Source organism: Astatotilapia calliptera, chromosome 11, assembly GCF_900246225.1.
Source record: "Astatotilapia calliptera chromosome 11, fAstCal1.2, whole genome shotgun sequence".
Classification (NCBI taxonomy): domain Eukaryota; kingdom Metazoa; phylum Chordata; class Actinopteri; order Cichliformes; family Cichlidae; genus Astatotilapia; species Astatotilapia calliptera.
The window spans coordinates 18,261,746-18,279,525 of NC_039312.1; the positions used below are offsets into that span (position 1 = coordinate 18,261,746).

Consider the following 17,780-nt stretch of genomic DNA (forward strand, 5'->3'; position numbering starts at 1 on the left):
ATCACACCTTCAGAAAGATTAATGCATTAATTGTACTGATTATGACGCAAATAGCAAACACAGATATTCCATTAGAAAGAAAAAGAATATTTAGTTCCCAAAGTCAGCTCACCTGCCCCCTTCATGGTATACTCAATGGCTCTGTCACTGATAGCTGCGTCACTTGGCTTGATGTCCATGAACGGTTTGCTTCCAATTCCCATAGACACCATCTCCAGCATGCGCAGCTCTACAATCCCAACACAAAAATATCTCCAATGACTAAATGTTCGTGTGTGTCACCTTATTTGTTTTGTATGATGTATTTAAGAGTTTGTGTCAAAGTGCACAGTCTGTCACAGAAACAGACCTCTGTTTCTGAGCGCCTGCCTCCACAGAATCTTCCCAATAATAGTTGTCCACACCGCCTTGACCTCTGCAGAGCTGGCTTGGAGTATAAACGTGTCTTGTGACTTCCTCCGACGGAACCAGATCTCAAAGCGTAGGCCGCTGTCACCGACATTTTCGGTCATGCCTATCTCTGCTGTCTATACAGAAAACAATAAGAATATAAAAGTAAAGCTCTACTCTAAAAGCAGTCCAGACAAAATAAATCCTCCTCAAACAATAAATTCTTACTTTGAAAGACTGTTTGTAGATGTAAATGTCATATCCTCCCTCTATCTTCCTGGTCTTACTGAAGAGGATGAGGTCTTCAAACAAGAAGACTTGGCGGAGGTATTTCCTGCGACCACACCAGACCATGAACTCATCCTGGCAGCGGAGTTGACCCTGTTCTTTCAGATTCACCTGGAGAGGAAACATGGCTGCTTGCACACATCAGCGAGAACAATGCGATTCCTGGTGGGAGTCTGACCTTATTCTACTGTATCGCATTTAACACAATGAACTCCAGCAAAAATAGCTTTGATGACCTAAGTTTGAGTATCTCTGTTTCATATCTGTGCCTGCCTATAACTTACATCACATCCCCGAATGGCGTCCATAGCCAACAGATCGTTCCCATGGCGGAGCTGAAACTTGACCATCTCTTCTGCAGTGCGAAGGTCACTCAGCTCCTGCTCCTGGGACTGGCTGCACTCTTTTATCAGGTCTTTGAGCAACAGTGCATATTTACTCATCCTCTGAATGGGCTTCAGCAAGTAGGATGCCAGGTCCATCTTATCCCCGAGCTCCATCTGCTTATTCTGGAGGAAGAAATCATCATTACACTTTTAGATACTGCCTGGATTAAAAAAAAGAACTGCCATCACTTCATTCGTGGGTTTGTGATATCCTTACAAAAGCAGACATCATGAGGGATTGATGATTACAAACTACATATGCCCTAAATTATGTCCTGTTTTAACACCTAATTATGCTTAATTTACTGGATGCCGGATTAAAAAGAAACACCTAAAATAGAAACTGAGACACATGAATGAATAAGTTCAGTAAGCAGTAGGGTCATTTTCTCGTAAACCTGTCTATAATCAGAGAGGTTGAAAGGTTGTTTTGCAGCCTGTATCCAGTCACTGTGTGAGGAATGTAACCAAAGTAAGAGATTCTACACGCACCTTAAAGAATTCGTTCCCGTGGCTGCTGAGCAAAGCGTCGGACTGCGGCTTATTTTTGCTGTACAGAGCATACATTCCAAACTGATCCTCCTGCACACAACATTAACAAGTTACAACACTACAGCAAAATGTATGCTGACATGTCAGAATGATTCACAAAGCGTGCCGAATGATTTAGAGACTGTAAATTCACCAGGTACTTTCATTTTGTTGCTGAGTACATGAGCACACAAGCAATAATGGACCAGTGTGGGATAATGAAACAATCACTACATGACAAACTAAGCTAGTAACTATACAGCAACACATCTCGATGAAGCAACGAGACCTGAAAGCTGTTTCAAATTAAGTGTAAGGATACTCACATGCCGCAGAAAACAGCTACTGATGGACAGCGGGGATTGGGTGCACGCCTCCAGCTCTTTTAAGAAATACTGGCTGTGGAAGTCCCACAGTTTCTCCACATTCCCAAAAATGATGCTCCGTTTCCCCCGCAGGTCCTGAGGCAAATCGAGGCGCTCCATTTCGGGGAAATAGTGCTCAATGATGTAGCTGAGTGAGCGAACGTACTCCCTCTCTGTGGAAATCATTTCGTCCATGATGTGCTGCACTTTACTGTTGAACAGAAGGACGCATCAGGGTTAAGACTGAGAACAACAGGGATGATAATGTGGACAATTTTGATTGTTTGACAGAGAGTTTCCCAAAAAAAAAAAACAGTTAAAAAACTCCAAATCTGAGGGTTAGATTTGTTCGCCTTCATTTCATAATATAAAAAGTTGAATATTTTGGCTGGTCTGGTTTGTTTTTACCTGTAATATTCGCAGGTACGCAAGTCTATGACTAATCTGACAATAACTGACTGTAACACCATTAAAGTAATACCACAAGACTGTCATTAAAGCCTAGTAATCACCTGAAAACTACACACTACTTTTTAACAGGTCGGTTCCAAGAAAGTATAAGGCAGGTTTAAAGCAGTTAATATGAGAATTTGAAGGCTTTTTAAAAACTTCACATGACTGGCTTAACAGGCCTGAGGCTGGTGTAGTTTATCATGAAAATGTTAGTTTGTGTGGTATTTTTTTCCATCTCTTACAAAAATATCATAAACGTGTTGTTTATAACTACGTACTCATCAGATTCTATCCCAGCGTATTCTTGATATAACTGATTAATTCCTCACCTGCTCTGTTTCTTTCCATCTCCATCGCTGCGCCTGGTATGGATCCTGCAGGGCGTAGACATGCTGCGGCTGCGGCCTAGCGTGGGGCTCATCACATCAGGTCTCTGCAGCTTCTTCTCTGCAGACACGTTATTGGTCACCTCCAAACCCTTAATGTAGACGCCTGTATATCCGTGAATGTGACTGACATCCGAGTGGGTGCTGTCTCTCGGGGATAGCTCATGGCTCATGGTCTTCTTCATGATCTTCTTCATGGGTTGCTTGCGCACCCGGGAGGCTCCAGAGTAGATGGGCTCGGAGCGGCAGGAGACGATCGAGTCGATAGTGCAGTCGCTGTCTGTGTCATCAAACATGGGTGGGCTCTGTCTCAGTTTGCTCTCGCTGTCGGGGGAGAAAGTGAAGTGTGATGAAGAGGAGATTGAACTTGTGGGACTCTTGGAAAAAGGCCTGACAGAGAGATTTTTGTTGTCCTCAAAATTTAATGGCTTAATTGGTCCAGGTAAACGCACACATCCATTAGCTCCACGCTGCTCTGGAGTGATGATCTGAACTTCTGCAGGCTTCAGAGAATCCGTATCGGCAGCTGTGGAGTCCTGAGCTGCTGCCATGGCTCGAGCCAAAGTCTCTTCCAGCTGCTGCTTGGTCTGTTTACATTTGTGCCACACGGCGTTCCACTGCTGCAGCTGCTCAGGAGACTCCAGTGAAAGCACCATGTCATTAAGCGTGCTGAAGTTTTCCATGGAGAATTTGGATGCTTCAGTGCAGTAATCCTGTAGGACCTGCACCACAGAGGGCGAAAATCTTCCCCCTGGGCTGGCCATACTCAGTTGATGGAAGTAATCCTGACAGTGGTCCATCCACTGGTTTGCCTACAGGTGTAAAAAGGTGGTTTAAATATGTTAGATATACACAATATGGCTAAATACAAACCATTCAGTGTTCAATCTTTTAAGAAAGGTCATCAATTAAAATGTGGTATCATTTTGCATGAATTTTACTTACCGAATCATAGAACTCATACAGGTTGGCTAGGATATCTAGCTTCGCCTTCCTTTGCTCAACTCTGCTCAAAATGGAACCCAGATGTTGTTTAAAGTCGAAAAGAACCTCTGGAAGGGCCTCTGGAGACTCTTTGACCAGCTGCAGGCCACGTCTCTGCTGGTTCTGTGAGCAAAAAAGATAAATTTAGCACTGAATCCTTTCTAAAAGTTAAATATAACATAATCAGTTCACGTAAAAGTTGAGGTATCTTTACCACTGATTCCTCCAGAAATTGGCTCAAGCTCTCTCTCATCTCCTTTATTTTGGCTGCAGACAGAGTTAATGATTCCAAAGGCGCAAGCTGCTTCTCTCCCGCGACACTGAACCAAAGTTTGATCTGAAAAAGAGAAAGGAATTGTCAATTACTAAAAAAAAGAAAAGAAAAGCTCTGCAGAGCAGGTGGGAATATGGTATTTAATGTAAAAGTCACCTGCTGAGTTTGCTCCTCAAACCTGTGCGCCTCCAGCAAGCTGTCTAACTGTTTCTGTGACTTGTTTGAAAGGATCACAAGCTTATGAACTTCTTCATCTACTTGATTGTAGAGTGCGTTTAACATGTCGACAGTGTCCCTGAAAAAAAATGAAAAACAATATTCAGACAGGTTACAGGAAGTTTATTTTAATCATCATGGGTACTACTCATTATGACCATTGGGCACCATTGCGTCCTATCATGATCTACCTGTAGTTTTCATTGTCGCAGGCTTCTTCCTTCCTGATACGGGCAAGTACAGTTCCACCTTCCAGACGGAGTCGGTTTAGACAGGTGTCATCTAGTACACACTTCATGAGATGCTTCTGCTTTTCTAACACCTCAGACACCTCCTGACATAAACACGGACACGGGTAAATGGATGGTCACATTTACACAGTAGATTTTTTTTTTTTTTTAATATCCTGGAAACTAAGAATGAAACAAACTGGTAAACATTTTACTACAAAAAAAAAAAGCCAGCAGACATCTATTGTGTGTGAGTGGAGACACATAAATCAGCAGGCCAGACTGTTTGCAGGGCTTTGCTCTGACCTTAGAGGTCTTTAGGTTGCTGCTGGCGCTCAGTGAGCTAATAGACTCCTGAAGGGAGGTGATGGCCGCACTACAGCTGGCGGCAAAAGGTTCGATTTTCTGTAAGTAAAAGAAGACAAGAGGAAGAATGAAAGCAAGGGAAGTGAGACTGTTAACACCTACAGTGTCAAAACAGCGATATTACCAAATGTGAAACTGATCATGTTTCAACTGGCTTGCTGGTGGTGGAAGTTTGCCTTTGGGGCTTTCTGCCAGAACGCTTTACTTTTTTTCCCCTTTTACATTATTTTCAGTACTCAGCTATAATTTGTTTTAGACAGCAAAATCCTTGGTTACATTAGTCATGTCTTAGTAAGAGTTCAAAGCAAACTTCTCCTATGTTTATCTGGCTTAGAGGTGCATTGCCCTGTAAATCTGGGTGTCTTTTTTCATTATGAAATCAAGCATCTAACCATGAAACTGGAAAAAAGGTATTACATACATGTTTACACTCTACTCCAGTCGCCTTAGTCACACTCACCTGTCTGAACTGGATCCAGTGGTTGTGATCGTAGTGGAAGGTGCCCTCCAGGTCTCGTGTGAGCTGGGTTTGGTCAATGTACTTCAGCAGGGCCTTCAAAGATGACACAGTTTCTGTCTGGAGAAAAAGAAAAACATAAACAAACATCCAGATTTCAGTCACAGCACGTCTCCTGCGCAGCTTAAAAAAAATCTCTGTCATCACGGCTTGCAGTAATAAGATCAGATAAGAAACTTTCAAAAATCATCCCTGTAACAAATGGAAATGAATTCTTGCAAGTGTGTAAACAAAATTAGGCCTAGCCTTCACCAACATGAATACTGCACATTTATTCTATTTTTACCTGTACACTGATGTCTCTCTCGGGTTTGCTTGCTACCTCTTTGTCCGACAGGAACAGAACTGAGTAAAGTGCATGTGGTATTAAAGTCTAGAAAAAAAACACATGAGCATGTTTTATTTAAGATACACTTAAAGCACATAGATTATAATACAACATATAGTTCTTATGCTATGAACAGCTAAGTACTGTGCGTTCAAAGTGACTTCGGATGTTTGTGTCAAGGTTTACAGCATTATCACCTTTACATCAGGAAGAAATGTATTATCAGAGTATGATATCTCTCCTGCGAGTCAGCTGCAGCCAGCCTGCTCCCAGCGTGTGGTTAAAAGCAGACAAGCAAGGACAGGCTCCTCTGCGAAAGCCCTGAGGCCAGCCTTTTTCAGAAAAATGTCTTGGAAGTGCACACACTACAAGTTTAAGGTGTGCCTCTTAAAAAGAAAAACCGCACTATGCCAGAGACAGAGAGGCAGAACAAAAGGAAATGTGTAAGGAATGAGGTAGTATTTTATCTCTGACAGAGAGACACATAACATTACAGTGCAGGAGGCAGCAGAGGGCCTGAAAACTCTCCGGGTGTGTTGGAGGGTAATTACATGTTTTCCAGTGTGGGCTCACCTGAAACTCAGACAGCGATGACAACAGAGCTGGAACAGGCTGCTGCCTTCTGCAGTCTATTACAACAGTTATACCTTGATCATGCCTTTCTTTCCTAAAACCGAAGCATTACAGTTATTGTAGCATCTGTCAAACACATGATGGCATGATGTGATACAATATTTTGACACCTGACAAATTTGTACACGAACACAGATTTTTGTGATGATGAAGTGACACTTAAAGTTAAGTTTCAGACTTTCTAAGCAATTTTGGGGGGATGGATGTTGACCTTAAAGCAAACACATCGTGTTGTCTAATAAGAGATCTAATAAGGGATGAAAAAAATATGTTCAACTATACTTAATGGAAAGACTTCTTTGTTCTATAGCTCCAAATAAAAGCTGGAATGGAAAGAAAACTGGAAAAGTGTTAAAAACACTAGCTTGGATGAGTTCACCTTAGAAGTTAATGATAGGTGTAGAAGTCATTTTTAACCCAGACAAAATAAACCGGCATACTGCATGCATGACTTACCGCAGAGTTGAGTAGTAGTAGCTAAGTAAGCACGTCAGATCGTGGACGGTGCAGATCTCACTTGCCCACAATGGAGCTCTTGTGCACACCTGCACCACTGCTCTCCCACTACGGTCTCTGGTCCCTGGTAGAGAGAAAGCAGAGATGGGGGTCAGAACTTAGCTCTACTTTCTTCCCACACCAAAAATATAACTGCTCAAGCTTCATAGTGATATGACAAACTAATGTTTTTTAGAGCAAAAAAGTTTTGGAAATGCCAGTTCGATAAAAAAACAAGGAGAAATATCACTCACATAATAAGAACACACATTTTTAATGGTTTTGTCTAGGCCTCCCTTAGATAGATAATTTAGTAGATGTTTCAGTTTCTATTGCTGTTGCTTTTTTAGCATCAATAGAAAAGTTTCGGTCCATTACCTTCGCTTTTTGGGGGGGAGGTGTGTTATTTTATTTTTGAATGATTTCAGAATTGAAAAGAAGTGAAATATCTTTCATCATTTTTTTTATTAATTTTTGAGACATTACATCATAATTTTCACCAAAAAACATAAATAAAGTGCACATTTTTAAGATGCGCAATGTTGGAAATCAGAAATGTGATAAAAATGAGCAAATACGATCAAGGTTAAAACTCATATATGGAAATTGATATTCATTTTTTTCTTAATTAGTTAGAAAGTTCAATAAATACTGCAATTTCAAAAAAACCTGAATGTTCCGGGAATTATTTCATGGTTCAGGATTTATGAGAAAATGGATGGATGGATAAAATAATTTCAGTACAGGCTGATGGGTCTGAATCAGCTGTCCTTTACCTGGCAGGATCACAGCCGCTGATGTGAGCAGCTCCTGATTGACCTCTGACACCAGTTTGGGGAAGGTTAAATTATAGTCACATGAGGAGCTTTGTACCGAGGCCACTCTGATTGTTGTCCCATTTGCAGCTTTGGGACTGTGCGACTCTTCTCCACTAGCTCTGTGCCGCCTGCTTTCACTGTTCAGGCTGTCGTTACGCTGTCCTGTAAAGACAAATAAAAAAATCTGAGCACTAGTCTGATGTTTATTAAGCAAGCAATCAACAACACAGTGCAATCAATAGAAATTTGAAGTTTCCTTTCACTTCTGTACTCTCTTTCCTAGCGGTGATACCTCATGAAAGTGTGTTTATTAGTGGCCAGCTAAGTGCACTCAATTAGTGAGTTCACCTGAGTCATCACAGAGTCCAGGTGTTTAGTCAGGCTGAGTCACAGGCAGACTCTCATACCTGCACCTCCTCCTATTCACTTCTACATAGCTCAAGGCTCTTTTTACAAGAATTGTGCTCCTGGAATTTTTAATTGATACCACAGTTTACAGACCTGAACCTGAGGCTGCAAACCTGCATTCTAATATCCAGTCCAGTATCTCTACATCCTACAGGATACTTCATGGTGTCTTGGCCAACAACTGGGATGAAATGGACAGATGAGCATGCACGGTACATAATTAGAATTAATCAACAAAAAATAGTGGTCCAGAAGCTAAAATCCCTGGAAACACTGATTTTATCATGTGTGATGTGACAATTTGCTGCTTTTCTTTGTTCTACATGATAACTACCGGTAATTGAATTTTTGTGGTTTTTGGACAGTATATATGCCATTTTAGCTTAAAAAAGGTTTTTAAAAAGTACTCCAACTATTAACAGAGCCTAAAACTTTACACAAACTCAGTGTTATGTCTATAATAAATTTGCAGTTATCTATCTGTGATGTGTTGTCTGTATAAGCAGTTTGAGTATTGTCCTGCTCTGTTCTGTGATAATAAGCCCTCCCAGCTCAGCCTCTATTGTCTTCAGAGAATTAGTGCATTTCCTGTGCGACTGTGTGACCACGCTTGTGTTTGCTGCAGGTTTCCTAAAATGCTTTGTTTTGAGAGGAAGTGACAAAAGTAGGCTAAAGCTTCCTGTGTATTGTCCTGTGACACAGTCTGCTTTCTATCTTCTGTGTTTGACACTTTTTTAAGTCATCAAAGACTAAACAAGCACTGGTTATTATCACTTAGTGATCACATATAAGAATCAGGATATTTGTTGGCTCATATCACAAGTAATTTAATCAATCATAGAGTCTTTGTTTTTCAGACTTGTATGAGTCAGCGAGCTTTCGGGTTTTTATAGTTAAAAGACAAAGGCTCAATTTATAAAAGTTTGTTTTCCAAAAACATCCCCAGCAGCTGATTTGTTCCCAAGTTAAACTTGTGTAAACGAGCAACCCATCTGGGATTGCTGCAGCCCTCATTCCTGATAAGGCTCATCTCACTATAGGATGCCAGTTTTTACAGAATTTACACGACTTTCTATAATGTTGCTGGAAAAACCTGCTTGCCAAAAGCTGAAATTCAATCCCTCTGAAGTAATCTCTGAAAAATCTGATTTATATACTGTATTTTTGCCCAGTGCTGTTTTTTCAACATAATTAAAACCACTTTTTAAAAAAACCCACAAATACTCACAGCTAATGTCTGGCACTGCCCGATGTTAAGTACTAGAGAATGAACAAAACTGCCTTTTTTAACCTCACATTTCAATTCACGGAAGAAGCTCTAAAAACAACATGATTCCCTAGGTGGTACTCTCACATCAGTGTTTTCCTGAGCTACCCAGAACGCACCAACAGAAAACAAAACAGACTGACAGCAGTAAAGAAAACACAGGATTGGGACTAAAGTGCTCTTTCCAGGGTTGGACTGTACCTGTTCCCTCAACTTGCCAAAAAACACACAGAGTGGGCTGTGAAAGGTTATCTGTCACCAATCGGAATGAAGTAGCTGAGAGTTATGAGCACTCAGACTCCAACTGTAGTCATCTAATGAACTGTTATAACCAGTCCTGCTGCAGGCTGTTATTGCAAAACCACCATCTAGCTATTAAGAGGTTTTCATAACCTCAGGGTGTATTATTTGATTAGTGACATGATGATTTAACCATCGGTAAACCAAACCTGTTAAAACTGAGATGTTTCAGATTCTGTCAGATTTTTGAAAATGCCTGTGCAGTTTTCTAGTACAGAGGCATTTCTCAGAGATTTATCACAGATTAAATCACCATTTGTTATACTAGTAATGGTCTATACTATTTTTGACCAGCATTTGAGTCTCTAAACTTATACTGCTTCTTTCAACTAAGAAAAATTGATAAAAACCAAACAAACCCCAAAACTAAACAAAACTAAACAAACAAACCTGTATTGTCAGTCAATAACTTTTTACTACACGCTGTCTCCCTCACATATCTTTATGTGGAATTCTACCCAGCCCATCCTCCTCGTTAACAAACAAAAAAAAGCAGCTAGCGATGACATATCAACACTGTTTCTTTCCTTCCACCACTTGCTTCCACTTAAACTTAGAATTCATTTTAAAGTTTTATTAATCACAGCGTACTTACCTGCATGCACGTAATTACCATGCACGTACTTGCCTGCATGGCAAGGACTTGCCCATTCAGGTAGGTACATACATGTATGAACTTATGCTTGCATGTATGTCAGGATTTTTACGCTACACTTGGTGTGGATTTTATCCTGACTGTGAAACACTTTTTAATTGTGTCTTTTAAAAACTACAAATAAATTACTTTTACGATTTTATTAGTGAATATGTACTACAGCACCACCACAAGCCTGGGGTTAACACAATTTAAAGTGTCAGTGTTCACAGTAATGAAGGAAAATATGCAACTACAATACATCCTTAGTGTAGTAATAAATAAGCAAAAAGTCCCACTCTCTGGACTTCTTGTGTCATAGAGATTGTTTACAAAATAATCCAGATAATGCTAATGATGTTACAAATGACCTTCTTATAGACTCTGATGGTAGACACGTCTGTCTTCTTGTCTTGTTAGAACAGCATTTGATACTGCTGATCACAAGGTTTTCCTGCGGATATTAGAAGACACTAATATTAAAGGAATCATAGACTCCATATTAGATAGACTCCTCTTTGTACAGGTAAACGCACGGGTTTTTCATGTGTGAAATGTATTTATGGAGTTCCACAGAGTTCTGTGCTGGGACCACTACTTTTTACATTACACATGCTTCCCTTAGGCAACATATACTTGCAGCCCAGATGAAACTAGATGATACAAATCAATTAGTTAAACTACTGGCATGTCATAAAGACATACCAGCCTGTATGTAATTTTCTTTCTTGTTACATTTGGTCCTAAAAATCTTAGAAGCACGGTGCCCAGCTTACTCTGGATGGCATAACCTCTATTAACACCTTATTTACTATTTTAAAACAAATATGTAGGACTGCCTTCTTTTATCTGCACAACATTTGCAAAATTAGAAACATCCTGTCTCATTCATTACTTCTAGGCTGATAATTATAATTCATTCTTATCAGGTAGTTCTAAAAGTTCCCTAAAAGCATTCAGTTTATCTGGAACATTGCAGTAAGAGTACTAAAAAGATGAGAAAGAGAGCATATTTCTCCAATATTAGCCTATTTTCATCGACTCCCTGTATTTAAAATCCTTCTCCTGATATATGAGGTCTTGAATGATCAGGCAGCACCATATCTTAAAGACTGCACTCTTACTTCACTCTCAGACTTGTACTTCTTAAGAGTTTCTAAAAGTAGAATTGGAGGCAGACCCTTCAGTGCCGAGTTTAAATTTGTGAGACAGACACCCCCTCTCTACATTATCAATACTTTCCTTTTTGATAAAGCTTATAGTTAGCGCTGGATCAGGTGACCCTGAACCATCTCTTTGTTATTCTACTATAGACTCAAACTGTTGAAGCACTCTGTGTGAGGCGCTTTTCTTAGTATGTTTTGTCCTGTCTCCTTATGTTCTTCTTTTTCTTTTCTCTTTCCTCTCATCCCCCAACTGGTTGCAGCAGATGGCTGCCCCTCCCCGAGCTTAGTTCTGCTGGAACTTTTTTTATTTTTTGTTAAAAAGGAGTTTTTTCTTCTTACTGTTACAAAGTCCTGTGCTGATAGTGGGGGTGGACGTAGCTTGTTTGTTGGGTTTTCTCAAGGATACTGTATGGTCACCTTACAGTATAAATTGAGTTTAATTAATGCTCCTGATATTTATGTATGTTTATCAGGTGTAAATAGGTATTTTAGCCATTTGGTTCGTTCATTCCTGTTTCTTGAGAAATTTCTTAAGTACCCGCTAAATGAATTGCAGCAATTTTGCCATAATAGGATTTTCAGGACATGAGCCACCAACTGGCTCCTGTGTCTTTACATTTGGCTAGGATCAATTAATTGCTAGGTTTGCTGTGTTCATGACATTACTGATCATAATCGTGATTATATATAATGACTACATTTCAAATACTGCACTTGAAATTTACTTGAAAAGCATAAAAAAAACATTTATAAGCAAATGTTCTTTATGTATTGGTGCAAAAAATGACCAACATTTATGACTTTAAGTGTAATTTTTGTGCACCGAGGTTTAACATCAGGACTTACCCGACTCATCCTTGCTGTTTCTCCTCTCAATTCCAGGAATTATGGCCTCCACATCCAGCTTTCCGAAACGAAAAGCATAGTTTAGTTTTTTGGGTGAAATTCCGGCTGATCCTCCAGAAGAAGATCGTTCCCGGTGGCCTTTAACCTGGCCTGCTTTGTTAGTCCTCTCCAGTGACTTGGAGCGCCTTTCTGCTCGTCTCTCAGCACTCCGCAAACCTCTCTGTAAGTAAAGTAAAGGTGTGCTGGGTCTGGAGTCATCACTGCTGAGCCATCCCCGGCTACCTAACCTCCGCGATGAATGTTCTCTGGAGGAGGTCTGTGTGTCGGGACTGTTACCCGGTGTCACAGTTCTCTCTCTTAGGGTAGCACTATGCTCTGAGCTCTCCTCCAAGATGGATTCAGAGCTCGACCCAAGGGTCATGGGATTCTGTAGTGCTTCCATGTAAGATTTTCTGAAAAGTCTCCTGGTCTCAAAAGTTGCAGAGTCTCTGTGGAGACGGCGCCGAGGGCCTGGGTTACTGAGGTCTGTGCTGAAAGAGAGCATCTTGGACCCCAGTCCTCCCTCTCTTGCACTGCTGTCCTCACCGCCCTTTCCTGTACCACACTCCTCAGTGAGACTTTTTATTTTAATCTTGGGTATAGCATTGTCAGCTGTGCTGGTGCTATGGCTCTCACTGCTAGAGTCCATGCGGTTTCTGTTCGGGGAGTTGGGCTCAGAGAAAATGGAGTCAGCTCCCTGAGAGTGCAGGGACTCTCTGGAGCTGCGATGGCTGTCCAGAGTCCCCGTAGATCCGCTGGTGCTGCAAGTGCTGAGATGGGCACGGAAACCACCTCGGCTGCAGTGCGCTTGCATTATAGCGTCTGCTGTGTTGCTGACAAAGAGTGGGTTGACCACGTTCTTCCACGGTGTCCTGAACACAGCCGTACCAGTGGTAAGCAGACAGTTCTGTAGCGGATGCAGGTTTCGGTCACGTGTTACATTCTGTAAGAACTCAGCTGTGAAGATGCTGCCGTACATGCTCTCTGAAATAGGGATTTCTGCAATGGCCTGCCCACTGATCGACAAACATTTTATCACTAGCTTGGCAGCCTTGCGTCCTAAAGGAACAATTTGTAGGTAGAAATCTCCTTGCTTTAATCTGACTTTATGCAGAGGTGCAAGCTGCAGGACAACTTTCTCATGGATGCAAAGAGGCCATCCCTCATGATAAAAGAGCAAGCCTCTGAACTTTACCTGTGAAGAGAAAGAGAAGTCAGTCAGTACTCCCGTAAAACATTGTTATCATATATGTGAGTCATGCCTCAGCTGTGGTACGACTTGGATCATTTCAACTGACATCTGCAAAGCAGTATTTAAACACATGTTTAGCTGTAATGGAGAGGCAAGGTGTTTTCGTGGGGTGCACTGAGTGAATCACTGTCAGCTAAAGACGAAAACCTGTCTGATCAGGCCCGTTTTCACAGCAACCACAACACAAATCCGTGTTGTGACAGCATGAAACCCTAAGAGCAAAAACACGGTGCTCAAGGGTTGGCTTTTTTCATCTCTTATGAATGTCATGGCAAAGGCTGAGGATGTGATCTTCCTCCGAAGCCTCTCATATTGCCTACATTACAAAGACTCTCATGCACAGCAAGCTGTTCTCAGGGGCTAGGCTTAGATGAAACTATTGCTCTGTGGCTATCGTCACAGTGTAATCACCAGAGAGATGAATGCAGAGGAATAAAGTTTCAGTGCTTTGGTGGTAGGGCCCTAACCCACAGCAATCAAAGCTTTTGAGAGAGAATATTGAATTTCATGCTGGACCCTAGAGTCCATGGCTCCCTCTCAAGCACTCCACAGTTTCCCTGTGTTTCGCTATTCAGAGAATGATGGCTGCTTTTCAGCTTGTTGCCTGTTTCCGGAACAATAATCAACTCTGTTTCAGTCTCACTTTTCCCACTCAGGAAAAATATTCACACTCAGCAGAACTGTTCACAGTTTAACTTCTAGTTGTTTATCTCTTTCCAGACAGTGAGATAGTTTTGGTTTCTTTTCTTAAATCCCCATGTCCTCTCTCTATATTTCTATCCATCTTCTCTTCCAAACACAGACATTCTTGGTTTCCTCAATTTAACCTCAGATACCATTACTATCAAGCACTCACACAGGTTTCTTTCTGTATGATCTGTAGGATCCTCTTGGCAGGAAGCAAGAAGTCGATGAGGCAGCGGAGTCCGTCTCCACGATATTGCCTCTCCACCACGCTGAACAGCTGCCAGAGGACGGTGACAGCAGTGGCACTGAAGGGACGGTACAGGGCAGACAAAGTGCTCTGGATACAGTTGTCCAAAGACTCAGCGTCCTGAGAAAAACAAGAGATGGGTACATTAACATATAAGCAGATGTGAGTCTAAATAAGTGGCTTCCAGTCTTTTTGACATGGAGATTTTGAGATTTATTTTTTTAATGAATTGCCAATTTTTCCTTTTCCAGTTGTAAAAGCAAGAATTGAATAAAAGCAACAGTCTGACAATTTTGTGCCTCAGTGCTGTGTAAAGGAGTTTTCAGATTTTTGAAGTTTCCTGGATTTTACAAGAAAAGGAGAAGAGACAAACATTTCATAGTAAGATGTTTCTTGGAGTCACAGGTTAGCAACTCCTAGTCCAGACAGCTTGTAACGAATTCCTTGAAATGCATGCAACGAAAATCAAATAAAAGCCATCTGTGCACAGTATACAAATATATAACTAGATAAACATATGCATGCAGGCTCCCATTTAGCCAGACTGTCAGGAAGTTTGAACATGACAGGGAATATCAGGCATCCCGGCAGAGGGGAAACACCTGGTTACTATGACGTCACCTTCAGCTAACACAAACAGGCAAACTGGAAAGTCCAAACTGGACTCCAGTTGCGATCAGGACGGTGGAACATGACCTTCCAACAGCATCCGTGTTGCCACATAGTATGATTTGACCCCTACATGACCCGGGCCACCGCCATTGGTCCCCCAAACTGCATGTCCAACACAGTTTGTCTGATGATGAGGACAGGATATTTGGGATTACAACAGATCTGAATGAGGATGACCTGTAGTAGTAGCCGGAGTCATGGTTCAAGCTATGACCTTCCTCTGTTCTGTCGGTGCCAAGGCCAAACATCACTCCACTATGTGTCCTTCCTGAATGGAACATAGCCGTGGAATAGAGACATCTGTCTCTCATGATAAGCGCACAGATAAATAGCAATGTCAGGAAATGTCTCACATATAACAACTTTGGGTGACACTTTATAATACAGCCCACGACTAAGGGTATAATAGTCCTGTATGAACTTATTTGAAATGTTTACCAACAAATATTTAAAGGTAGGTACACATTTATATATAAAATTTATGTTTTTTTAACAATATAAATATTATAAGTATCGTTCTCCCTTTTAAACTTAAAAGAAACAAATTATAGACCTGTGTATATACAGTAAAGTAAATTTATTTACTTAAGTTTACTTTACTGTATTTCTCCTTTTACAATCACTGTTCAAATATAACTTTCAAAATGAGTAAATTAAAACAAAAATGCATTTATATGATGGAACAAAGACTCGAATAAATAAACAGAAATATATAATTAGAATTAATTCAATCAAAATTGAACACCAAAGAATTGACCCTATAAAGTGGGGAAATTGAATCGTATAAAATCCATCATGCACATTGACATAATAAATATTAAATGATGATATTAAAAAAAGATGTTAAAAAAAAAGGAAATTACTCTTAAAATTACTCATGAATGATGTAAAATTACTTATACATTAATTTAAATTTACTAACACAATTTCTAATGACACAATTTAGTTATAGTATAATTCTTTTTTCCTGCAAAGACCTGCCTTTTCACGCCTTTATTCTAAAGTACCTAGCTGTAAGTATATAACTACACTGTAATTACAAGTAAAATACATTGAAATTCCAGTTAGTTACAGGCGAATTACACCCTCAGTAGGGGGCTGTATAATAAAGTGTTACCACTTTGCAAGATGTTGACCAACACAGGGCTTTAATATGCAGCTCCTCGATGCATTTTGCTACTTTCAGTTGAATCTCTATGCGACATTTGCATGTAAATAGAAGCTGCCAACAAATCAAGAGATCGCCTTTACTCTATTGAGTTTTGGTGGTCAGACAGCCCATGTTTCACCCTTTGTAGGATCTGTCTTGTTGATCTAAGCAGTGCAGCACCATCAATTAGAGGAGAGTGAGTACAGTTGAGCGCATTCGTACACATGCCACGACTCTACTACAAGGCGCTCATTGTGCACTCCGCCTCTCTAAGTGGTATGTGCAGTACAGTGTCGGTGGCCTGAAACAAAACACCCACTTCCATTAGCAGTCAGCTTGCTTTAGCGAGACAAAAACTTTTCTGGGCATTAGTCACTGTTGCGCTCAGGAGGAGAGGAGTAACATGGAGTTTTATTGGAGGAGAGCTAACAATGGGAGGAAAGCCTTAGCCGCATAGTTCGGACACACCAGCAAGTTTCAATTCAGGTTCCTAAGGCAGAAAAACAAGGGTAGTGACAGACGCAGTGTTTTGAAGAACAATTAGCCAACATTACAATTCAAAGGCTAGACATCGTGTTGCGCAGGAGTGGCTGTCTATGTAATCCAGTGCTACAGTATGGATACAAAAACCCGCACTAAAAATAACAACAGATGGGTAATCCATTGTTTACACTCAGAGTAGTGACACATGTAAATAAAATCCTACCTATGGTAAGAGACACAGAACTTCCCACTGGCATGAAAAAAATGGAAGCTTTTCATTAAGTGTCACCTGTCTAGCACGAGATATATTTGCACGTCTCAGCAGAGTGACCAAGTTTAACCACCAGCGCTGAGCCTCCCATCCGCTCTGAGCCACACAGGAATGCAGTGTATATAGCTGTGTATGTCTAGCTTCAGAGCTTCAGGCAGGACAAGAGCAAATTGGGAAGTCCCAACCTCTCTGATGCCTGATCTTTCTAATGGGCTGCTTGTTTGATGGCAGACTGAGGTGGTAATTAATGGCTTTAAAGCTCAAGGTGGGACACTTTTGTCTGTGCCATCAGTAAACAAGCTGTCAAAAAGGTGATCAGAGCAAATGGGATGGTTAAACATTAAAGGGTTTTGTCTCTTGATGAAAAAAGCAAACCCAGAGGATTGATCCTGGTTATGTTTGACCTTTTCTGTTTTGTTAACCCCCCTCCTTTTTTATAAAGTTAAAGATATACGGATGGTGGTGAAATGCTTGATTAGTTGGTGATTCCTCTATTGCAACGCTTAATGAAATCATGTGTCAAGACTGAAAAGTCGGGCAAATAAGGAAAGAAGTGTATCAAAACCAAAAGAAAAAGTGAGAGACACAGAAGCAAACACGAGGTGGTCACTGACACATTTAGTGGGTCAGGGACACAAAAGACGCTGCCTGCCAGGACTCCAGTGGAGCATGAAGCCACCAGGGGAGTGTAACAGGAG

General features: G+C 40.9%; 1 protein-coding gene across 4 annotated transcripts in view; it reads right to left on the reverse strand.

Moving 5' to 3' along the window:
* plekhg4b (pleckstrin homology domain containing, family G (with RhoGef domain) member 4B) overlaps nt 1-17,780 on the reverse strand; it is a 38,086-nt gene that overhangs the window by 6,239 nt on the left and 14,067 nt on the right. For all 4 annotated transcript variants that reach the window (XM_026184851.1, XM_026184849.1, XM_026184848.1 and 1 more), the window contains exons 2-20: nt 14,429-14,626; nt 12,282-13,515; nt 7,619-7,822; nt 6,804-6,927; nt 6,288-6,381; nt 5,673-5,759; nt 5,330-5,446; nt 4,810-4,908; nt 4,465-4,607; nt 4,214-4,352; nt 3,998-4,120; nt 3,745-3,906; nt 2,743-3,611; nt 1,922-2,171; nt 1,557-1,646; nt 963-1,187; nt 619-789; nt 350-527; nt 113-229 (exon numbers count right to left, since the gene is read on the reverse strand). In XM_026184851.1, coding sequence (XP_026040636.1) covers nt 113-229; nt 350-527; nt 619-789; nt 963-1,187; nt 1,557-1,646; nt 1,922-2,171; nt 2,743-3,611; nt 3,745-3,906; nt 3,998-4,120; nt 4,214-4,352; nt 4,465-4,607; nt 4,810-4,908; nt 5,330-5,446; nt 5,673-5,759; nt 6,288-6,381; nt 6,804-6,927; nt 7,619-7,822; nt 12,282-13,515; nt 14,429-14,626 — 4,624 coding nt within the window. The remainder of the gene's footprint in view (nt 1-112; nt 230-349; nt 528-618; nt 790-962; nt 1,188-1,556; nt 1,647-1,921; nt 2,172-2,742; nt 3,612-3,744; nt 3,907-3,997; nt 4,121-4,213; nt 4,353-4,464; nt 4,608-4,809; nt 4,909-5,329; nt 5,447-5,672; nt 5,760-6,287; nt 6,382-6,803; nt 6,928-7,618; nt 7,823-12,281; nt 13,516-14,428; nt 14,627-17,780) is intronic.